General features: G+C 47.3%; 1 protein-coding gene across 2 annotated transcripts in view; it reads right to left on the bottom strand.

Annotated features, from left to right (window-relative positions):
- Nucleotides 1-10,582: 10,582 nt before the first annotated feature.
- The window catches only part of OTUD5 (OTU deubiquitinase 5), a 45,051-nt gene continuing 31,185 nt past the window's right edge, over nt 10,583-24,448 (bottom strand). For both annotated transcript variants that reach the window (XM_053370266.1, XM_053370267.1), the window contains 7 exons: nt 20,725-20,789; nt 19,725-19,881; nt 19,440-19,588; nt 16,465-16,650; nt 16,067-16,277; nt 13,932-14,045; nt 10,583-12,711 (listed from right to left, as the gene is read on the bottom strand). In XM_053370266.1, coding sequence (XP_053226241.1) covers nt 12,590-12,711; nt 13,932-14,045; nt 16,067-16,277; nt 16,465-16,650; nt 19,440-19,588; nt 19,725-19,881; nt 20,725-20,789 — 1,004 coding nt within the window. In that variant the 3' untranslated portion in view covers nt 10,583-12,589. The remainder of the gene's footprint in view (nt 12,712-13,931; nt 14,046-16,066; nt 16,278-16,464; nt 16,651-19,439; nt 19,589-19,724; nt 19,882-20,724; nt 20,790-24,448) is intronic.

Here is a 24,448-nt window from a genome sequence, read left to right as displayed (position 1 = left end):
CCTTTCCTTTCGCGGACCAAAAGGGCCACAACAGGTTGGCTCATTTTGGGGAGGGGAGGAAGATATTTTGTTCTTCCTAATGTTAAACAACTGGGAGTCAGAAATCCTTCCCGATCCACTGTTGGTCACCCAGAGGTCGACAAGTAGATCCGTCTCCTTTCATTTCCTGCTCTGCAGATACAACGCTTTGTTAGAGCGTGGTGCTGACAACACCAAAGTTGCAGGTTCGATCCCCATAAGGGACAGCTGCATATTCCTGCATTGCAGGGGGTTGGACTAGATGACCCTCAGGGTCCCTTCCTGTGATTCTATGTGAAATGCGCTAAAAATTTATTTGGAAGTAAGGTAAAGGTAAAGGACCCCTGGACAGTTAAGTCCAGTCAAAGGCGGCTATGGGGTGCGATGCTCATCTTGCTTTCAGGCCGAGGGAGCTGGCGTTTGTCCACAGACAGCTTTCTGGGTCATGTGGCTAGCATGACTAAACTGCTTCTGGAGCAACGGAACACCATGACAGAAACCAGAGTGCACAGAAACACCATTTACCTTCCCACCGCAGCGGTACCTATTTATCTACTTACACTGGTGTGCTTTCGAACTGCTAGATTGGCAGAAGCTGGGACAGAGCAACAGGAGCTCACCCCATAGTGCAGATTTGAACTGCCGACCTTCTGATCAGCAAGCCCAAGAGGGCTGGTGGTTCAGACCACAGCGCCACCCGCTCCTACTTGGAAGTAAACCCTACTGGGACTTAATTCAAAAGAAATATACCTAAGAGTTGACTGCAGATTTAAATACACTGAACCCCACATTGAACATAGCGGAGTTTGCTTCTAAGTAAACTTGCATAGAATCATGCTGCACTGATGATTTGGGAACAATTTCCGCATAGCTGACTTGTCAATTAGACCTTGTTGATCACAAGGTCTGAGCTTTAATGGGTCTGAGCTCAATGGCTGCAAAGGACTATATATTACCAAGCTAGAGTAGATCTACTGAAATTAATGAATCTATAAAGGTAAAGGGACCCCTGACCGTTAGGTCCAGTTGCAGACGACTCTGGGGTTGCGGCTCTCATCTTAGTTTACTGGCCAAGGGAGCCGGCATACAGCTTCTGAGTCATGTGGCCAGCATGACTAAGCCGCTTCTGGCGAAACAGAGCAGCGCACGGAAATGCCGTTTACCTTCCCCCCAGAGCGGTACCTATTTATCTACTTGCAATTTGATGTGCTTTCAAACTGCTAGGTTGGCAGGAGCAGGGACCGAGCAATGGGAGCTCACCCCATTGCGGGGATTCGAACTGCCGACCTTCTGATCTGTAAGCCCTAGGCTCTGTGGTTTAGACCACACCACCACCCGCGTCCCACATGTACACCTATAATGAATCTATAGGTGTACTCTAAATAGGACTAACCCTGGATACAACCCTAAACCATTTTAAACAAATAATCTTTTTCTCCCCTCTCCTTAAAAAAGTATGAATGAATTAGGGGGCAATGGTTGCCAGTGTGGTGCCCCCAAATGTTGCTAGACTACAACTCCCATCATCCCTCACCATTGGTCAAGCTGGCTGGGGCTGATCAGAGTTGGAGTCCAGCAACATCTGGGGTGCACCATATTTGCTACCCCTGAATTAGGATACATAAATACTCCACGCTGCCCCTGTCTCTTTTGTCATTTTAAAACTGTGCATGTTGCACTACAGCTTGATGCATGTTTACCTGGGTTTGAGTTCCATGGACATCAGCGGAACTTCTTCCCTATGGGAGAGGACCGTTGTCCTCATATGCTGCTTGTGGGCTTCTTGGGGCATTTGACTGGGCACACTGGGAAAGAGGATTAGATAGGATTTTGGTCTGTTCCCAACGAGCTCTTAAAAAGCAAAGGCAGATTGCAGGTGTTTTGCACCACATCAACTACAACAGAAGACAAAATCCATCACAGTCCAGTAGAAGATGAGAATTTTGTCTGCAAAAGTTTGGTGTCTGCTGATTTCCTGAGAAAGGTGTGCTGAAAAAATGGAAAACAGTTTCTCTGTTAAAACTCCAGCATTTAATAGTGTATTTAATTTCAAGTTAGATCTGATTGTTAATTATTATTATTATTATTATTATTATTATTATTATTATTATTATTACTATTACTATTACTATTACTATTGAAGACTTTCAGCTTGACGCATCCAGAAATATGTAATACTCGGACAAAAAGAACAGGATGGGACAGAAGCAGCAGAGTGATGTTTGGTGTTTAGAGGACAAATGAATAACCAAGTTCACAGCTGCCTTGGGTTGTCAAGATGACTCAGGAGCAAAAAGGCTGTTGATGCTTTTGGTTAAAAATATAACAAAACCAAAATGGTTCTAGTAAAGGAGAATCTGTTGCCTGTCTGAAGTCCCATCATCACTGGTTCCAGGTTAAGCTGGCCTGGGTGGATGGGGTTTGAATTTGAAGGTTCCCGCTAGCTGTCCTACAGTAGACCAGATTTAACAGTTCAAAATGTGCAATGCAAGCCTACACGTTTACCCAAACCAGTCTCACTGTGTTAAAGGGGGTTTCTAAAGGGTATGTAAGTGCATAAAAGTGCAATCCCAATCCTATCTACTCAGAAGTAAGTCCCATTGAATTCACTGGGCTGTACTACCAGGTAAACTGAGTCAGGATTACAGCCTTACTATCTAAAGAAAAGCGTGTGGGAGACTTAGGGCTGTATCTAATGCCAGTCCTATTCAGAGTACTCTCATCGAAATCCAAGCAAACAATAAGGGATGCTAGAAGAGAATTTGAGGAGCTCATCTCCCTCTTCTGATCATTCCATCAGTGCAAACATTTGAATTCTCCCAATGTCCCCATTGACCAAGGACACTGCCTGTCTTTCTGTCAGTTTTCTCCTTGTTTGGACTTTTGAAGGAAATTTGAGGAGCGTCTTTTAATCATGTTGTTCATATTCATACTTCTGCTACAGATACAATTCTTTAAGGTTTCAGGATTGTAAAAAAGGTAAAGGGACCCCTAACCATTAGGTCCAGTCATGGCCGACTCTGGGGTTGTGGCGCTCATCTCGCTTCACTGGCCGAGAGAGCTGGTGTACAGCTTCCAGGTCATGTGGCCAGCATGACTAAGCTGCTTCTCACGGAAACGCCATTTACCTTCCCGCCGGAGCGGTACCTATTGATCTACTTGCACTTTGACGTGCTTTCGAACTGCTAGGTTGGCAGGGTTGTACCCAATGCTAATTCCACTTAGAGTAGACCCATTGAGATCAATGAACCCAAGTCATGTTCATTAAAAACATAAGAAGAGGCCTGTAGGATCAGACCAGAAGCCCACCTAGTTCAGCATCCTGTTTTCAGTTTTCGCTATGCACTGTGTGAAGAAGGACTTTGTTTTCTCTGTCCTGAATCTTCCAACATTTAGCTTCAATTGATGTCCATGAGTTCTAGGGCAATGAGGGAGAAAAACTTTATCCACTTTTTGTATGCTATAAATAATTTTACACACTTCTAGCATGTCCCCTCCTACTCACCTTTTCTTTAAACTAACAAGTCCCAAATGCTGCAACATTTCCTCATAGAAATGTCACACAAACCCCTTTTGGTTGCCGTTTTCTGGACCTTTTCCAACTCCACAATATCCTGTTTGATGTGAGGCAACCAGAACTGTACACTTAGTTCCAAATGAAGAGTTGTATAACAGCATTGTGACATCAGCAGCTTTCTTTTCAATTCACTTCCTAATTATTCCTAGCATAGATTTGTCTTTTTCAGAGCTGCTGCACACAGGGTTGACATCTTCATCGAGCTCAAGGTCTCGTTTCTGGTCAGTCACCAAGTTCAAATCCCATGAGCGTGTACATGAAATTAATAATTTTTGCCCCAACACCCACCCACTACTTTGCACTGAATTGCATTTGCCATTTTATGGCTTGTTCACTCAGTTTGGAAAGGTCCTTTTGCAGCTTGTCACAATCTCTTTTTGTTTAATTGACCCCGGTTTCATATCAGCAGCAAACTTGGCCACCACGCCGCTCACCCCTAAACCCTAAACCTAGTTCGTTTATGAACATATTGAAAAGCACAGGTCCCCATATACTGACCCTTGTGGGGCTCCACTTTCTGCAGTCCTCCTCCAGGAGAGCCAGTGTGATGTAGTGGTTAAGAGCAGTGGACTCGTAATCTGGTGAACCGGGTTCGCTTCCCCGCTCCTCCACATGCAGCTGCTGGGTTACCTTGGGCTAGTCACACTTCTCTGAAGTCTCTCAGCCCCACTCACCGCTTTGAGACTCCTTCAGGTAGTGATAAAGCGGGATATCAAATCCAAACTCCTCCTCCTCCTCTTCTTTATTTCTACTCTGCTTCCTGTTACTTAACCATTTTCTGACCCACAAGAGGATCTCGCCACAAGAGAATTCCTTGACAGCTGAGTTTACTCTGAAGTTTTGGGTGAGGTACTTCTTTGAAAGCTTCTTGAAAGTCCAGATACACTGTGTTAACTGGATTACCTCTGACACTCTCAAATAACTAATAGGTTAGTGAGACAGAACTTATCCTTGCAGAAGCCATGCTGGTTGTTTAGCAAGGCTTCTACTTCTATATGCTCATTTTATCTGTAAAAAACATTTTCCACCAGTTTTCCCAGGACAGATGTTAAGCTAACCAGCCTGTAATTTTCCAGACAATCGTATACCCAGTTTTCTGGAAGTAAGTCCCATAGATATGCACAGAAGGGTCATGCTGTTAGCTGGGATCCAACCAAGTGCATTGAGAGTAACCAGATGTCCCCGGTTTCCAGGGACAGTCCCCAGATTTGCAAATCTGCCCCCAAATTTGCAAATCTGTCCCCGGGAACGTGGCAGCGGCAGCCTCAGCAGCCTGGTAGCGCAGTTGGCTCTGGCCGGCTTCAGGAGCTGCTCACTGCCATGGTGCCCACCATATTTCCTCTCCGGAAGTCCCCAAATGATGTGTCTTGTGCGCAACCCATCACATGGGGACTTCCAGAGAGGAAAAATGGGCACCACGGCAGTGAGCAGCTCCTGAAGCTGGCCAGAGCCAACTGCGCTACCAGGCTGGCTTGGGGCTGCTGACTGCTGCTGCTGTCGCCACTGCTGAAAGGGAACCGGGGACATCCGGTGGTACAGATCTCCTGCCCCCCTTGTTTTGACTGATCGGGGGAGGCTCAGGAGTTGTGGGCGGGTGTTGCCCAGTTTTTTAAAAACTGCACATTTTTGTTTCACAGGGTGGGAAAGAAGGGCTTTGCACCTTGCCTGGCAGAGAAACCGCGTGCCTTGCGCCCCTTCTAGGCAACAGCCACCCACCCGTGACTCCCGAGCACCCCACAATCTGTCAAAACAAAGGGGGAAGGGGGCAGGAGATCGGGGAAGGCTCAGGAGTCATGGGAGGGTGGTGGGCTGTTGCCCAGTTTTTAAAAACTCTGCGCATTTATGTTTCACAGGGTGCAAAAGAAGGGCTTTGCACGTTTATACAATACAGTGGTACTTTGGGTTACATACGCTTCAAGTTACATACACTTCAGGTTACACACTCCACTAAGCCAGAAATAGTGCTTCAGGTTAAGAACTTTGCTTCAGGATGAGAACAGAAATCATGCTCCGGAGGCGCAGCAGCAGCTGGAGGCCCCATTAGCTAAAGTGGTGCTTCAGGTTAAGAACAGTTTCAGGTTAAGTATGGACCTCTGGAACGAATTAAGTACTTAACCCGAGGTACCACTGTATGCATGTTCATTTGGGCCCAGGGTATTTTGCCTCATCATCCCCACTACTGACTCCCTGCTGCTACTCAGCTTCAAAAATAAAAAATTGTCCCTGGATTCATTGAAAAAATCTGGTAAACATAGAGTAACTTTTGGTAGGAACCTATTCTCATGGGACCCTGCCTTACACCAAGTCCATCTAGCTCACTATTGTCTCCACTGGCTGGCTGTCACTCTCCAGGGTTTCAGGCACAGGGCCTTCCCATGGCTACCTGGAGATGTCAGGGGTTGAACTGGGACCTTCTACATGCAAAGCAGCTACCCTATCACTGCATTACAGCCCTTCCTCAGGCAACTGTTTTAGTGCACGGTGACAATTTCAGGGATCTTGGATGTGAAAATGAGGGCCTTGTGGACAAAAAGGAGTGTCCCCGTTCTCACCTGTGTGGTGTTGGAGGACAAAGCTTAAAATGATATTGAGGCACCAGCTGTATTACAGCATAAGATCTCATGAACTATATATCTGGAAGAGCCCATTCATAATGGGAGCAAGAGCGATAGTTGAAGGGGCGGTTGCTATATAGAGGAGATACAGTGGTACCTTGGGTTAAATACTTAATTCGTTCCGGAGGTCCGTACTTAACCTGAAACTGTTCTTAACCTGAAGCACCACTTTAGCTAATGGGGCCTCCTGCTGCTGCTGCGCTGCTGGAGCACGATTTCTGTTCTCATCCTGAAGCAAAGTTCTTAACCTGAAGCACTATTTCTGGGTTAGCCGAGTCTGTAACCTGAAGCGTATGTAACCTGAGGTACCACTGTACTGGGATTCAGTTAGGACTTGTGAGGAATTTGATGCATGAGACATTAGTCACCGGAGGAGCTAATCTGCTAATCTGAGCAAGGCATGTTTCAAAAGCAAATGCTAAAGTGTGCTCAGTGCGTGTGTTCACTAAGGGCTGGAAACTTGTGCATCTGGTTTGACCACTTGCATGCCCCGGCTGCACAGGAATGTCATCCCATTCCAAAGGATCCAGTCAGACTGGCTTTGAATCGGGACAGGACCAACGCAAAGTGCTGGTGGATTCCTTTCCATGCCTTTTCCTCATGCCTTCTGTCTCCACCCCAAGAAGCTGAGGTCAATGTTAACCTTTGGGACTCAATGCCATGGGAACCGTTTGTCCAGCAAATGTCAAAGAGCAGGAGGCTAGAATGGCAAATCTCTCCCCTTCTGCTTCTGTTGAAAGGAAATGTAGGCAACGTATACCTCTGAGCTGAGATTTCACAGGCCTGACCCAGACTCCTGTTCCTGTGGTTTCACAATGAGGGATTTCCTCCTATTTCTTCCTAACACTTTCAATCTTCACCATGAGCCTGTAGGCAATGCTCCAGCTTCCCTTCCAACCATTTTATCGATTATTCTTTTTGCCTGTTCATATAGTAGAGCAAGTCTTTAGTCTTCCGCCCAGTTTATCAACATAACCTGAATCTAGATGTTATCCCAAAGCTACCATGTTTTCATGAATAAGGAACGGAATTGGCCTATGGCCGCAGTTTTTGTGCAGACAGTGGGAAGACACAGCTCACACATTAGAGCAAGGGCACATAACCCTTTTCAGCCCAGGGGTCAAACTCCCTTCTGGGGTCTGCATGCAGAGCAAGAAATGTACCGGTAACTTTATCTTTGCAAGGTCTGCTGAATTCTATTCACACTCATGAGCCCCTCTGTCCTCCATTCCAACAAGCGAAAGGCATGATCAGACACACTTGTAAGACACGTTTCAGCCAGGTGAGGAAGGTGCGAAGGTGAGCTGCTGAGGCATGTGGCCCAAGCCAGAAAGAGAGGGAGGCTTGAAGGTGCACATTTGGCCATGGGCTTGCAGTTCCCCAGCTCTGCATTACCGATATGGACCCTAGGCTTTGGTTCAACATTCCCAGGCTGTCAGGTATTGATTCAATGAACTAGTCCCATCTGTGGAAACCTGTGCTAAGGCTACCACTAGTACAGTAGGGCTTCCCCCTTTACCACCTCCATTGGCTCTGGAGGGGGTTCAGCAGAACCCCCATGACAGCATCCAGGGGAAGGTGGGCAGATCATTCCACCAAGCAAGCGGAAACGCTTGCGCTGATGGAATAATCTGCTTAGCACTATGTTGATTTCCTTTGCTTTTTTAAGAACTAAAAATATGAAATTCCACATCAAGGTAATTCTAATTCTGCATACACCAAAAGATGGATTCTGCAGTCTGTATATATTATAGAAATTATTAATGGCAAAGGGATAAGGAGCTGTAAAGAGGAGGGCATCAACCCTACATCATTATCTGGGACAGAGCAACTGCATTAGGTTGCATTAAACCAGGGGTGGGAAACTTGTGGCCCTCAGGAAGTGGTTGGACTACAACACCCAGCAGCTCCAAGCAGCAGTCAGTGGTGAAGAATTCTGGGAACTGTAGTTCAACAATATATTGGGGGGTTTTTCAAATTTCCCACCCCTGCATTGAGCAGAGCAGCAGCCCAAGGGAGGAAGCCTGCCTGAGGGAGCAGATTAATGGTGTATTCAAGGGCAACAAATTTAAAGTTAAAATAAATGTGCTCAGCACCATTTGGCTGTGAGTCCTGGAATCTTAAGAGTTGGAAGAGACCACAAGGGTCATCTAGTCCAACCCCCTGAAATGCAGGAATCTCCAGCGTGGGAATTGAACCTACAAGCCTAAGAGTCTCATGCTCTACAGATGGAGCTATCCGATCTCCAAAGACCTGCTTCTTGCCTTGCAACCTGGTCTGCGGCCCTGACTCTCCAGCTACAAAAGCTGAGGTTTTTTTTGTTGCTGTTATTTATGTTATTTTATATTAGTTTTATGATGATTTACGTGGAAATTGCTCGATTTGGTTGTGTGCTTTTTTGTTTTAATTATTCTCTTTGACTACTTTTGTATTTCATGTTCTAAGCCACCTTGAGCATGGTTTTAACTATGGCTGATTTGCAGCTGATTGACCAAGACCCTGCCAGCTGATAATCCTTCTTTATCATAGCTGTACCATTGTGGAAGCCTGATCTACACATGCAGCAGAATGAAGTGGTAAAATCTTAATAGACTGTACCACCAAGGGGAGGGGGTTGCCATTTTTGATTGCTTCCTGCAAGTAAAGCAACTAAGACACTGGGAGAAAGGTTCTATCCCAGCATAAAGGTAAAGGTAAAGGGACCCCTGACCATTAGGTCCAGTCGTGAGATTCTGGGGTTGCGGCGCTCATCTCGCTTTATTGGCCGAGGGAGCCGGCGTACAGCTTCCGGGTCATGTGGCCAGCATGACTAAGCCGCTTCTGGCGAACCAGAGCAGCACACGGAAACACAGTTTACCTTCCCGCTGGAGCGGTACCTATTTATCTACTTGCACTTTGACGTGCTTTCTTTCGAACTGCTAGGTTGGCAGGAGCAGGGACCGAGTAACGGGAGCTCACCGCATCACAGGGATTCGAACCGCCGACCTTCTGATCGGCAAGTCCTAGGCTCTGTGGTTTAACCCACAGTGCCACCCGCGTCCCTATCTATCCCAGCATACTTCCCACTATACTAGTTTACAAAGCTCCCCCCTCCTTTAAATCACAGGAAAGCATTCCAATAATTGACAACTGATGGTCACGTCACCTTATTCTACTCCATGTGTGGACCAGGTCTAGTACATATCCTCAGCTTGTTCCAGCTCATATCTTACGGCAGGGAAAAACATTTGTAGCTGCTTTCTGCCTGCTCACTTACCTAAAACAGGATAAGCCTTGACTCTTCTCCTGACCAAACTTGGGTCTGCTCCCTTAGGCTTAGCCAATAGCACTTCCCCTATTCTGATGGCTGCACAAAGCACTTGCAAAAGCTCATTTAGCCATGGTTTGAGTAGCTATTTCAATTCAGGGAAGCAGGCTGCAATTGCTTACCAACTATTTCCCTCTGCCCAAATGGCAGCAAATATGAGGGCTGGTTATCAGCGGGTTGGTGACTGCTCCTTCAGGGCTGATGTTCCATGGTGCCAACGTAGCAACAATAGATAAGCTGGCACTGGCAATTACTTAAGGCATGGTGCCTGGCTACTCTTCCGCTTTCTAGAAAGCTGGTCTGTGATATGTAAGATATGAAAGCTGGTCTGTGATGTGTAAGCAATGAAACAATTAGTATAAAATAAAGGTTTTTCTCTGAATAGTCCCTGCTACCTGTTAGCCAGCCACAGTTGTACAGAGAAACATATACATCTCTTTGGATTGGAAATGCGATCAAATGCCCATTCCTGGCTGCCACGTGGCGCTTAAAAACCTGTTCTTCCCTACTGGTTGTAGGGCACCAACTGTAATGATGGGTCACTGACCCTTTCGGAGTCTTTCCAGGAGAAGAGCAGTAGATGGTGCATCAGGGATGAGAGGGCAAGTGAGGAATGAAGTCCAGCTCAAAAGAACAGATCAACCAGAGATATTGTGCTTATTTGTTCAACTGGTCTTTCCCCCCGTCTAATACAAAAGCTCAACTCTAACATACGAGACATAGCTTCACTGGATGACTGTTGTCTAAAACAGCCTTCAGTCATGGAACCCACCAGGCTCCTGAGAATCTCAGATTCCTTTTTTAAAATTAAGTTGCCAAAATGGAGATCCTGAAAGGTAAAAAGGGTGAATATAACATGGGGGCGGGGAGATAAAGGAACTCCTCCTTCAATCTTCTTCACAGCGCTCTACGTTTTCTAGTAAGTCTGACTATTACAGGCCTTGCCATCCCTTATGAGGCCTGGCTAAAGGAATGGTTACCAGTTAAGTAGCTTGTGTGTGTGTATCCTCCGCGCATTGCAGTGTATTGCAAATCTATTTGATTACTTTACTCGATCAAACAAGGCAATATTTACATGATTTATTCTGCTTATAACGATCTTGCAGAATTTGGCATTTCTGGTCAAGTAATTTTAATATCTAATTGGCAGTAAACCAGCACATGGAGTGGGACCAAGGGCACATCCAAGTGTGGCCCCTGTGCACCGTTCAGTTCGAAGAAGCTGATAACCAGTGGCTCCATCTACAAACTCTTGTGGGGGAATCATGGGAGCTGAGCATAAAGGGATCCCTGGAGAAGCAAGGAAAGGCGACCCATGAAAGGGTTTTGTAGGAACAAGAAAGCACATCAGAGGAAGAGGCTTGGATATTTTGCTTTGTTTTCATACTTCAAGTACATCCTCACCTGTTCCTGCTTCATTTTCTCATTCTGCACAGGGAAGTTAATCACCTCTCTCACAGGTGAAACACAAAGGGGTTTTTTTTGGGGGGGGAAGAGAGAAGTAGAGCATAGATCAATACTTTATTTCAGGCACCAAATACCACTTTGAAACCTGTCTTCCTAAAGCAGTAGACTACCTACCCACTTCCCTCCCACCCCTTTTCAAAGCTGCCACTCTGCAGCCTCAGAAAGCAATGCCAAGGGGGAAGGACCTTTAGCAAATCCCAGCCCTTCATGAATTTTGGACACAACACGAAGCTGCAGGAGTAGTTGAGTGCACTGGTGCTGTGCCCCTTGCATGAATGGGGAAGGCAGAAACGTTTGTTCACACCCAGGATTCGAGAATAAAAAATAAATGGCCACATTAGGTGGATTGTATAACCACAGCAGTAATTAGGAAGACACCACACTCAGAAGAGGCAAGATCTTTCTTTTCTAGGAGTTAATTGACCTTCAGGCCAGCCTGCCAACAGTCTAGGGTCCTCGTGGGACAGGTTCCCCTGCCATTTGCATGGGTCCCAACTGTGGGGTTCAAGGTCTACTTTCATCACAGGACAACCTGGGACCTTCCCAACATTGTAGAGTTGTCGCCTACAGCTTCTGAGCTTGTGCCAGAGTCCATTTTGTTACCAACACCTCCTTTCCACGATGCAGCTAAAGGCCTGGCCCATTCCTAGGAAGTGCTGACATGGAATGACAAGTGGTGTGTTCTCCAACCCCCCGTCCCTCCTCCCCCGCTGCTAGGCACAGGGAGAATAGAAGAGTCAGCAGCGGGAGAGGCCAAGAAAGCCAACAAGCAGAGCGTCAGGGAGACCACATGGCTGGGCAAAAAGTCGGGAACCTGTGGTGCACTCCCAGATGTCAGGGGCCACACGTGAACAAACAGGGACTGACACCCAAGTGGGAAAGAGAAGAGGGGCTGCCACGTGGAGCAAGAAAAAGCAGCCACGGAGGTGGTCCTCCTGTAGATGACCACAGCTGTTCCTCAGAGATGAAGGCGGAGTGATTTCAAATGGTTGCAGGTTTAGGGACCCACTCTACTGAAGACCCTTCCGTTAGAAGCCAGGATACTAGTGTTAAAAGGGGGCAGGTGAAAGAACCGTTAACACACTGCTTAGCCCCCCAACCCCCTTCATGCTTGAACATTATTATATCCCCAGCTCCCAAGGGTGAGGGAACCTGGTGGGCCCTGCAGTCACACTCTGCTTCCACAGAAGCAGCTGAGCTTCTCTCCGCTCTCCAAAACCCAACCGGAAGAGTCCACCTTCCCACCACCCTATAAGCAAACTGCAACCCTCCCATTCAAAAGTGGGGAGGTCTCACTTAGGATTGGATCATATATATAGATATATTCAATAATGAAGGAACGGCTGATGAAGGGGGAAGCCCAGCATGCCCCAGTTTGTGCGTGTTCCAGCTCCTTGCAGAGGAGGTCCAGTCCTTCTCTCGCTTCTCCCCCAAGCACATTGGAGGTTGGATGCAAAGAGCCAAAAATGACGGGGCAAAAGGGCAGCCGAAGGAGCTTTGATCAGCAGCAGCAGAGGAGGGGAGGGGTCCCAGGTATTATCATCCTTCCTGCCAAAACATGCACCTAAGGGGTGTCAGGCGAACACAGGAGATGCAAACGAGTTATCAACTTTTGTCTGAACCACTGTCTCTGTGCAGGGCACTCTTCTTCATGCTTTCCAAGTACTCCTGTTGTGACACCGCCAGCACCGAAGCCAAGATCTCGTCGTCATCCCAGTCGCTCAAGCCTGGCAGAAGACAAAGGGGTTGAAGCGGTCACAGGTGGAGTCATGGATCACTCGATTCCCGCCACTAACCCTTCTCCCACCACCTCTCTCACACAGCCGACCACTATGGCGCAGTTGACTGCGTCATAGTTCCATGTCCACCCCATCCTTTGCCACCACAGCCGCTGATGCTCCAGACCGGATGCTTTCACCTTAATGACCACAATAAGACTCCACAAGGAGTGGTGAAAAAATACTTCATTTCAATGCTCCAAGCATTCCTGTTTCAGAGTTAGCAGTTTTCAGTTTCTGGCACTCAACCTAGTTCATCTGAAAGCTCTCACCCCTTTTCATTTTTGTAAATCAAAATCTGAATTTTACACAATTTTGGAATTGCAAAATTTTTTTTTGCTGTTCTCACAGGGCTCTACTATCCATAATTCTTTTTATAGCACTTATTTTCCTCCTCCCCACCCACCCTACTGCCCACCATTTCCATAGCATGAAGTCAGGGAAGAATTAGGTGGGAAGACCACAAACGGAGGTACGTGATCTCAGTGGCGTAGCGTGGGGGGTGCAGGGGGGCTGGCCGCACTGGGCGCAACATCTGGGGGGGGGGCGCGCTCGCACTCACAGCTCTCTGCCCCAACCTGGCTCACTCAGGGTTAGGGGGCACAAATTACTTGCCTTGCCCCGGGTACTGACAACCCACGCTACGCCACTGCGTGATCGCCTCCTCCCCAAGAAACCAGCTGACTCCCAAGAGATTGTGCAAGGGCCAGGGAAAATGTGAGAGCTAGTTGCAGTATCTCATGAAAATCTTGGTAGCTTTGCCCTGAATCTTAGGCAATTTTCAGGGTTTTACTTTTTGAAATATGGCAACCCTGCTGAAAACTTCAAAATGAAAACAGATCTGAGGTGTGTTTCCAGCAGCCCAGAAACCCTCACTTAAAATAACTGCTCAAGCTGACTCCTCTTCTGTCATCTTCCCACAAGGCCTGGAATTTTTAGATTTGCTCAAGCTTAGAACAATGAATTTTGACCTATCTCCTCTCCATATAGACACTAAGCAGTTATATATATTGTGAAAAGCAGCCACTGAATGCAGGGTTCTGTACTGGAAAACTGAAGGAGTCTTCAGCTACGGCATCAGAATGCCTGAGAAGAAAATAAGGTTCTGAATGGCTAAAGAGCCACCTCTCCTTAACGCCTGAATGCTTGGCTCACGGGAGGGCACTTACCAAATGCTGTTGGTGACATCTGCTGCATTATTGCCCGACACTCCAGGGCTGGATACAACGATACTAAGGGAGGGGTTGCTCGGCCACCGCCTGCAGAAAGCTGGCTGCTTGTACCTGCAGATTGATGGTAGAATTATTTGCATGTAAAGGGGATGTTCATCTCCTAAGGGTCAATTATCAACACACTCTCCAACAATGCCCTGCCCCCTGGTATTCCTTTACAGGCAATTTAAACTGAACAAGTTTGCAGGTGTTTTCCTGTGATGGATAAAGGATTCTGAACCCTGACATGTATATTAGTCTGACCATATTCTGGCATAATTTACCTATTCTCAGGTTGCCCCTTGATAGAAACCAGAATACAGTGGTACCTCGGGTTAAGTACTTAATTCGTTCTGGAGGTCCGTTCTTAACCTGAAACTGTTCTTAACCTGAAGCACCACTTTAGCTAATGGGGCCACCTGCTGTTGCCACGCCGCCAGAGCCCGATTTCTGTTCATAACCTGAAGCACTATTTCTGGGTTAGTGGAGTGTGCAACCTGAAGCGTATGTAACCTGAAGCATATGTAACCCAGGGTACCACTGTATACATTGTGGGATGGCCAAAATATCAGTGTTTTTTATTTTATTTATTTTGTGTGTGTGGTTTTTTTTTATATATAAAAAATTATCTCTCTATCAAACTTTTTTGTATATAGCTGTATAGTAAAAATATCTGTGACTTACTGATGAATATTAGACAGAGATATGCACACACAGAGCCAAAAGATGAAGAAATCCACAGGCAGAACCTCTTGCATTATTTATTGGTAACTATCCTGTCCCCTTTTTAGGGCTGTGTGGATTCTGTTTGGCATACTAGACATCAATTCAACATCCTGCAACTCTCTGCAACAAAATGATCCAGGGAGTCACCCGAGGCAGAGGTCATTACCCTGCACTAGTGAGTCCTCTAAGTGACTGTGCCAGCCACTCTTTGGCCTCCTTTAGGCCTGAGAATAGAGGGGCCTCTGTGAGAACTCAAATCCCTCTCTGCTGTGAGAGAAATAGTAATCCAGAATTGCTAGTCATCATGATGGAGGGCTATTAACCCCTTGCTCTGCTGGCCTCACCACTTTTCTGTTCTAATAAACCACCTCCCCATACCTTAAGATCTTCCAAATCCAAAACTGACAGGAGGTGAAATCTGTGGGTGCATGAATGGGGAATCCCTCCCATTCTCCTGTGGCACCTCAGCAGTAAAACAGCCTTTCCAGGTAGGCCTATCTGACTTTCCAAGCTCACTACTAAGTGAAACCTTCCCTCTGCCTCTGGGATATTTAATTCTGTTGTGTTTAGCTTGCTTTAAGGATTTTCACTTCCAACCCTGCAGGATCACTGATGGCTTCCACCCCATTTACAGCTAGATCTTAATTGGTTGGAGAAACACTTTATGCCTGGCTTCTGCTGGATACGACTGTTATGTATTTTTATTTTACTTACTTCATTTATTTTAAGGGTTGTTTTTAAACACAGTCAGTGTGAACTTCCTCAAGCAATGCAACTGGAAAGGTGCTCCATTCCCCCCCCCAAAAAAAATTAAGGTAAGAAAAGCTTGTCCTTTCCTTGTCTTATCTTGTCCTTTCCCTCATTCCCCTCTTTGGCTTCTGGATAGCTAATCTCCCCTCTCCCCTATCCCTTCAAAATGGCAGTGAGGAAGCAGCTGTGGAGAAATATACCACAGTAGTGCATTATGGCAACTGCACCACAGCCCTTCTGCTCCCCCTTCTAGACTTACAAAGGAGATGCAGCTTCTACAGGACCACAGTGATTTGAAGCAGAACCGCACTATGAAGACTGGATCAAAACAGAACAGCACTATGGTGTCTACAGGTGTGGTGGAAGTGGCAAACTGCATGACAACCAGGAGGAGCTCAGAGAGACCTATGCGGCTTGCAGGTGTTACGTGTGCAAGAAGAATGTGCCTGACGCCTGGGGGAAAACTCGTTTGATCTGCACATGTCCCAAGTCACAACCAAGCTTGTCTCCCTGTGATGTAGTGGCCACCTCACCCAGCCCCTGCCATAGCTTAAGCCCTCTTGCTCCCCACCCGGAGGAGTCATTCCGCGCCCTGCTCTGACCCATGGGGCACTTACCAGGAGCACACGGCGAGGGGGGCTTTGTAAGTGCTAGAGCTGCAGTGCTCCCAGGGGAAGGTGGCTTGGCAGCATTCAGCTCATTGTGCAAGTCGGGGTGCTCTGGGGAAGACGCCGAACTGCGCTGGCGTGGAGAGCGGCCGCTCCATTCTTCCAAACCGCTGGCTGCAGCCGCCGTGGCGGAGCTGCAGGTAGCGCTGGCTTTGCAGGGCTGTGGAGAAGGGAAAAGGCAGAGATGCTATTCAGGGCCAACAATCTTGTTGCTCAGTTTCCCTGAGCCAGGCCAGCATTACAGCCAGTCTCAACAGAAGGGAAGACTCACTTCCCCACCTCTAGTGATCCCCAAGATGCCCCCAAACCCTCATTTCCCCTTCACACGTGGAGGAAATAAACCAAACCTGTCTGGCCTGCTTTTCCTGGTCACGCAGCCACTGCAAATAAGACTCCCTGGCAACCTGCTCCTCAATGGCCTCGTTGGTTGCTTCCCAGTCAGTTGCTCGCTTCTTATCTTCTAGCATTTGCTGCTCGATCCATGACTCCTCGGATGTCTTGATTGCATTCTTCATCAAGGACTGCTCCGCATACTACAGAGAGTGGAGGGAGTTCAGCAAGCCCACTGGAGTCCCAGGCTCAAACCCGCTGCCCAAGTTTGGTTGCATGTTTTAAACAGCAAAAGGAGATAAGCCCTCTCCGTCATGAAAACAACCACAGGGGCAACTGTACTTTAGCACAGTGCTAAGCAAGCCTCCTGAGGGACACGGGTGGCACTGTGGGTTAAACCACTGAGCCTAGGACTTGCCGATCAGAAGGTTGGCGGTTCAAATCCCCGTGACGGGGTGAGCTCCCGTTGCTTGGTCTCAGCTCCTGCCAACCTAGCAGTTCGAAAGCACATCAAAGTGCAAGTAGATAAATAGGTACCGCTCCGGTGGGAAGGTAAACGACGTTTCCGTGTGCTGCTCTGGTTCGCCAAAAGCGGCTTAGTCATGCTGGCCACATGACCCGGAAGCTGTACGCCGGCTCCCTCGGCCAATAAATCGAGATGAGCGCCGCAACCCCAGAGTCGGTCACGACTGGACCTAATGGTCAGGGGTTCCTTTACCTTTACGCAAGCCTCCTGCCAGCGCAAGGATTTCCGCTTGCACAGCAGGACTCCCTCCGCCCTTCCCCATTTGTTTTAGGAGGCACCCCCAAGCCTGCCAAGCAGATATGGGAAAGGTGTGGGAGAAATCCTTGGGCTGACAGGATGTGCTATGTGGATTCTGCCCACAATTGAAATAAAGAAATCTGGGTGAGAGTGGGAGGAACTTGCCCAAAGGTTGTCTTGGAAGAGCACATATCTATTCAATTTTCCCCTAGTAGATAAAGGAAAGGATGAGATTAATTCATCTTAAATGCGGCTGGACAAGCTGGGGGAGGAAACAGGTGATAGTCTCCTAGCAGCCATCAGATAGCCTTCTCCAGCCTCTTTGAGGTTGGCTTGGAAGTGGCTGGGGAAGGCATCCTACAGCTACTACCTCTTTACATGCTTCTTCACCCTGCTCTGCCAGAATCGCCACACGGCCACATCAGAAATGCGATGGTGATTGACAGGCCCAGCACTCTGGATGAAATGCCCCATCCTTCAGACGGGTGGGTTCATTCAGCCCCACCTCATTCACCAGATCAAGCTGAGCAATATCTGAGGCCTGGGGGAGAGGACCTCTAGCGCCTTCATCTGCCCCATTTGCCAACAGAAAGAGCCACATGGAGAGGAGAGCAGGAGGAGAAGCTGTGAGACAAGCGAGTGGTTGGTTGGGGGGCTGTACCTCCTGCTGCCTCCCTGCCAGCAGTGGCGCTACCACTCCCTCCCTGCACCATCATGCCTCCCCGCCCCACAGGTGAAGCCAGCACCCCTGCTGCCATCTCCTGCCCCTTGTGGCTAGTACCCAGCACTAGCCATGACTTGGGCACTCACTGCTGGTGGAGGCTTGCCACTTCCTGCTCCTTCACCCTGGCAGCTGCAGCGGCACACTCCAGGGGTGAGTAGAGGGGTGTGCTACCCTCAGGGGTTGAGGAGCAGGAGGCAGCAAGCAGCTGGTAATGGTGGACACCCAGCTGTGCTGAGTGCTGAGAACTAGGTGCCGGTGAGGGGCAGGAGGTGTGTGTGGGGGCTGCACTGGGGATTTTGTCTCTAGCAGCACAATGTCCCGGGCCACTCCTGGCACCATGGAATTTTCTTTTTTTTTAAATATATTTTTATTGATTTTTACATGAAATTTCCAAAAAAAACCATACAACATATTTTCTCATCTTATTCAGTGTTTTGGACTTCCATCAACCATATCTGAAGATTTTTCGATCTTTATCAATCTGCATTTCATTAATTTCACTATTACTTTTAATAGTCCTTCACTAATAGTTCTCTTCAAACTTTTCTCTGCAATATTTCACATAGTCCTCCTTACAAAACATCTTGCAATCCCACTAGCGTAATCTGTTGATTACAATTGCTTTTCAAATAGTTCACATATTTACTCCAGTCCTCTGAGAATCTCTGATCCTGCAGGTTTCGAATCCTTCCTGTCATCTTGTCTAATTCTGCATAGTCCAGGCACCATGGAATTTTCAAAGGGTAGCAGCTGAAACAGTCACTGTAGCAGCAGCAGCAGCAACAACTGGGAACTTCTCACTCACTTGCCTGGTTTGGCATGCAAGGCCATTTTTAAAGCCATGCCCTACCTGCTCTACACCTGGCACCAAACATAACACCAGGGGTGTGGCAGGTAAAAGAGGGCTTGCAGGCAGCACCAACCAGCCAGTTGCCAGTACCTGAGAACAGCCCTGTGCAAAGCCCCATGCCCAACACATAATATTATTCTATTATGTATTATTTTTTGCTTGTTCTCAGTAGCGTTGGAGCCCAGTTATTAGGCAGAAAATAAATACATGCTGGTCCCGCTTTCTGAACACAATGCATTCCCAGGAAATCATTTGTTAGGCAAGCATTTAAATTATTTCCTATGGGAATATTTCAAATTCATGATTTGTCCAATCTCCCTACATGGTTTCTTCCTGAAACAGCTGCAACCAATTAACAAAAGCAAGCAAATTTGGAAAGCAAGATTTTCTATTTATTTCAAATTCATGCAACACCACCAAGCTGAGTAGCTGACCTTTTATAAAAATAAAAATACACAGATCATACTGCAAGGTTACACGATCAGGCACACATCTTAGTCAATTGGATTTCTCCCTGTCCTCTCTTTATCCATCAAGCCTTACCTTGCCACATCCCAACCTTTCAACCCCCAGAGGACACCCTGGTAGTGAGGGATACTGAACTCCTCAGCTAAAGAGACCTCCCTTCCCCAGAACCCACCCAGGAAAGACTCACCCCTGGCTTGAAGGAGGGCAGCCCCAGTCCCACACCAATGGTAGCCTTGTTGGGGTTCACCACAGAGTTGTAATGTATGTTGCGGTGATAGCTCACTCGGATGGGCTCATCCTCGTTCTGATGGATGCCATGGAAAGTGTTGATGGGCTCTGGAAGGGAAAGATGGCAGCTCAGTGAGAGGTGTAGCATAATCCCTGCCCTTTGCTCTCAGTGAGAGGCTGGCATCCCCAGCCCATGGCTGGCATGGGCAAGAGTTAGGGGACAGGAAGTAGGAGCCATGCATACCTGTGCCATACTGGTAAACCTCCACAGGTCGATTGTACATCTCTGCCATAGCCTGCATCTCAATATGGTTGCCGTGACAGTTGTTTTTCCGCTTCCGGTTGATGTAAGTGGTGAAATCTTCTGTTACGTAATTGGAAAAGTAATCGGCATTCTTCATCTGCAATGTGAAAGGGCCTCAAGGTTAGAAGGACGGAGAAAGGCTCCCATTTGGGGCAAGAAACAGCATGGGGAGGTGGGAGAGCCTTTCCAGGAAAGGATTCTTGGCACAAACCCACTAGGAGAGCTGAACCTGCAGAGAACAAGGGGTCCCCATGCTGCATTAGAACTGTTTTGCTCAAGGCGGGTTCCACATATATGGGGCAGTGGTTGAACAACTTAATCATGTTGGGCCATTGGGCATAATGTGTAAAGTGGCTCCAACCATGGAACTGGGTCATTTAACACTATTACCCCAGTCACATGGAAGCTGTAAACACACGACACACACACACACACACACACACACACACACACACACACACACATGCAGCAGCAGCAGCTGCTTCAGTATAGTTGGGGTAATGCTTAAGAGTCCCCTCAGTGCCAACAGGATTCCACAAGGGAAGGGCCTGCCAAACACCATTCAAGCAATTTATGGATGGCTCCCTGAACTGCAAATTTGAGAGACACTGTGGAGATATACATATACATATGCGTGTGTATTTATCTGTATAATTTAGAGGTGGCTGGGAGAGGAGGAGAAAGAACAGTGGCTGTAGCATCAGTTGTACCATTTCAAAGGAGGGAAGGTATAATATTTTCATAGGAAGAATGTCCTTAGTGCCCAGAAGTAACAGCTGGAGAAGAAGCTAAAACCAGGGATTTAGACTGGCAAGACTCTGTTCTTTATTGGCTGCCTGTGTTCACAGAATATAGAATGCCTGCTACACACAGTCCTGAAGGTCAGGCTTAGAGGTGGAGAGAGAAGCCCACCCTCCTCTAGATTCCTGCCGCCACTCACCAAGTAGTCCATACAGTGCTTCCTGACCACTTCATGCATGTCTTGGTCACCATATACCTGGTCAGCTGCAAAAAGAAATGAGAGATCATCACTGACCCAACCCAACAATCGCTTACCTCATAAGCAGAAAAGAGAAGCAGGTTTGGAAGCACCTAGTTTTCCTTGCATGTAGCACAGCTTCATAACTGAAGTTGCTGATTTGCACCAAGTGAACCCAGATCAGTTTCTTATTCCTCCAGTACTCAGAAACTCTGGGATGGTCCCACTGAGTGCTGTCTTCAGCATTCCAAGGGAGGCGTGTGTGGCTTTCCTCTCGTCTGCAAGCTGTGCATCATGGTTCTCTTCCCCCACAGTACAACAAACCGAGCAGATGCAAGTGCTGAAGGTGGCCTTTCCCCCGACCCCCCAGCTCCAAACCCAAAGATAGCAATCAACATTTGGCTCCCAAGCTGCAGACACTTCTTGGGCACCCTTAAATCTTCTAGCTGGGGTTAGCTTCTTTAGTATTTCTCATTGCCTATTCTGATTTCTAGCCACCAAATGTGCCAGATGTAGAGTTGGCGAGAGCACCCTTTAATCCTCTTGCTTTGAAAGGCTTTCTTTTGGTCCTCCTTTTTTGTAGCCTTATACCATTTTGCTTGCTGTTGATTTATGGTAGTTTATTGCACTCTACTGAATATTTTGTTCTTTTCATACTGCTGTTTACTGCTGTTTTGGGCCTTTTGGCTAAAAAGCACAATATAATTAATTATAATTTGGAAGCATGTAACCCTGATATCATGTGCCACCCAGAGGGACCTGACTGATCACATATTTAGGGTCAGGAAAGAAAAACCTCCCCACAGGACAGATTTTGGTTAGTAGCTGAGGGTAAGGCTTGTGGCTGCAACACACCTACTCAGCCTGCAAGTACACTGTTACCTGAACTATGAGGACCTGCCCTCTTGACACAGAGAGGTCAGATGAGTTCTCAAGCAGAAGCCAAAACAAGGACTTCTGCTGGGTCAACAGGGCTATTCACACCCTTGCCTGCTCTTGCATCCATACCCACTCCCCTGGGGGGCTTAGGAGAACCATCAGAACAGCAGGGGGGGAGGGAGGTGTATGGGGATTGTTCCATGTGGGAAGCTGAAATGCTTTTGTTGATGGAACATTTAACATAGTGCTACCTTAAATTCCTCCCAGAGTCATTTATTCCATTAGAAAAGCATTTTAATGCTAGTTTATCTAGTTTACAGCTGGAAAAGTAGTGGGCCTATTATTTCTACTGTTTCTCTCTCCCCTGATTTTTTGTTTGGTGCTATTTCTGCAACACACACACACAGCTCGTTTCTGCACAGGCTGGGTCACCAAAAGCTTTAGTTGAGTAATCTAACAATTAAAACCGATTGAAACTGGGAGCCCCAGTTTCATTATTTGTCAGCTAATCCACAACAAGGCAGCTAATGAAACTGATCAGAGCCAGTACTGAAACTGACAGATGCGCTGAAAAGTAAGATCTTACAGATTTTTCAACATCACAAAAACTCGTTTGCAGATGTGCAACCATTTCCAGGGGCAAGTATAGAAAAACAACCAGCTGCCAGCTCTGGGAGCATCAGAGAAGCAAATGTTGCAGCAAAGTGGATTACCTTGGAAGGCAAAGTAGCTGAGGGGTGGTCGCAGATATCTGCAACCAATTACTGTAAAGTGCCAAAATCCCTTGCTATTTTGAGTTGCCTATATGGTCTCTACTTCAAAATACTGCTGTTAACTGAAAAGACGTTAGGATTCAATATGCAGAAACCACAGGGATCCCGAAGCAATACCATATTCAGACTCTACGAGATTCAAGGCTCAATTCTCATTAAGGCATAACAAACGGAAATCAGTAAGTTGGCTTCGCATGGTTCAAACTTATCCATGGCTCTGGGGCAGTCAGATCAAAAGAAAATAACGTAAGGGGCAGGAAGAAGAGGAGAAAACAGCCTCCTGAGTTTGGAAAGGACTGGGATGGGCCACGGTTCAGGAAGCAGCTGGGAGAGGGGTCAAGAAACGAGAAAACTTAGTGAAAAAGCAGTTTCAACAGCATTTGTGGCATGTATAGAGAATTCCAGTCATAATCAGGGGACTTGGTTTATAAAGCTCAGCAACAAAGAAATCCAGATGACTCTCCTGAGCTACATGCCATGTCCTGAATCTCCCACCCAGCCCAATCAACTTACACTGAGGGAGGCAGAGAGAAGAAGCTATCCTGGGATGCTTGTTAGCAGCCCTTACCTGGGAACAGTATTTTGGGGAGGCACATTCCCGATGTGGAGCCAGTGGTGGCAGAGACAGGAGAATGAGGCTCAGATCATCACCACACTCAAAGATGAGAGTAGAAGAGAAATGCCAGGAAGAAAAGAGACCTGTGACAACCACACAGGACCACAAGGTCAAGAGATAGCATATGGAAAAAAGTTTCTAAGCCCAAGAGTAGCAAGTGCTTTGAACATAGCGAAGCGTCTTGGGATGATGCCTCTGCTGCTTCTCCAAACACAGCAACTTTCTCCTGCTTCTCTTCTCTTCCACTTTCCTGCAATCATTCCCCCTCCCTCTTCCCCTTGCTTCCCCTTCCCATGCCTGCTTTTTTCCTACTTCTCCTCTCATATTCTGCCCTCTGAACCTTCCCTCCTGCCTCCACAGCTTGTTCGCAACCACTGCTACCACCTATGCTTCAGGAATTGGAAAGACGTTCTTGCACCCTCGGTGCATCAAACACTAGGGCTGCTCTTTTCTGGGCCAAACAGGAGCCACAAAGACTCCACAGGCCACCCATAAAACAAACAGCAACAATACCTCCAAGCCAAATAGGGTCCGTAAGAACTGTAGCCATAAGAGCTCCAGTGTGGGGAGTAAAATGGTGGCTGTTTTTGTATCACCATATCTTGGTGCCAGAGGTGACAAACTCCAGCAGCACCCTCCAAAACTATAATAAGACAACAGCACAAGCCCCATTCAAATCCTCTTGTGCCACTCCTATTCCTTCTGTGGATTGTGCACAAAGTACATTGTGCTCCAACAGTCAAATCCATTTGACTTGTGCCCAGCTGCCTTTAATGGCATCCCAATGCACCCGCTTCACCTTGCCTTGCGAGACATCCATATGATGGAACGGCAGTGGCCCTTAACCTTCTTAACCTTCCCAGTTAAGCAGTAGATTTGTAATGCTGAAAGCCTCTACTGCATGAAGAGAAGACCCATGCCTGCCTCAAGGCACCATGGAATTAGCAGGTCAGAAGAAGGTGGCTTGCCTTGTATGGCAGCCCTTGTATGTGCCCATGAACAGCAGGATGTTGAAAATGGCACATGGGACAGTGTAAAGGTGGGGACCCCAGCATCACTAAACAGTGTGCTAGTAATTTCATGGCATTTCCTACAACAGTGCAAGGGCTGAAGAGGTAGTTCCCTATCTGTACATGACAGCAATAGGACACTACCTTCCGAGGCTAATTTTCTAGGCCCCTCAAGGTAGCAGAAGGAAAGCAAGACAGATAGATGAGGACGGGGCAACAGCTTTTTGGCGGGCTGTGCAATGCATCAAGGGAGTATGTGACTCATCTCTAACCTCTATGTAAACAAGGATGTGGTTTCTGGTGTGGGGAAGTAGAGCTGGCAGTTCCAGCAAGTCACATGGGCATCGGCTTTTCTACGAAACTTCTGTTGTGGTCACCACCCCAAGCCCCATTTTTGTTGATGATCT

This window comes from Podarcis raffonei, chromosome 17, assembly GCF_027172205.1.
Source record: "Podarcis raffonei isolate rPodRaf1 chromosome 17, rPodRaf1.pri, whole genome shotgun sequence".
Taxonomy (NCBI): domain Eukaryota; kingdom Metazoa; phylum Chordata; class Lepidosauria; order Squamata; family Lacertidae; genus Podarcis; species Podarcis raffonei.
This window is presented reverse-complemented; position numbering and strand designations above follow the sequence as displayed.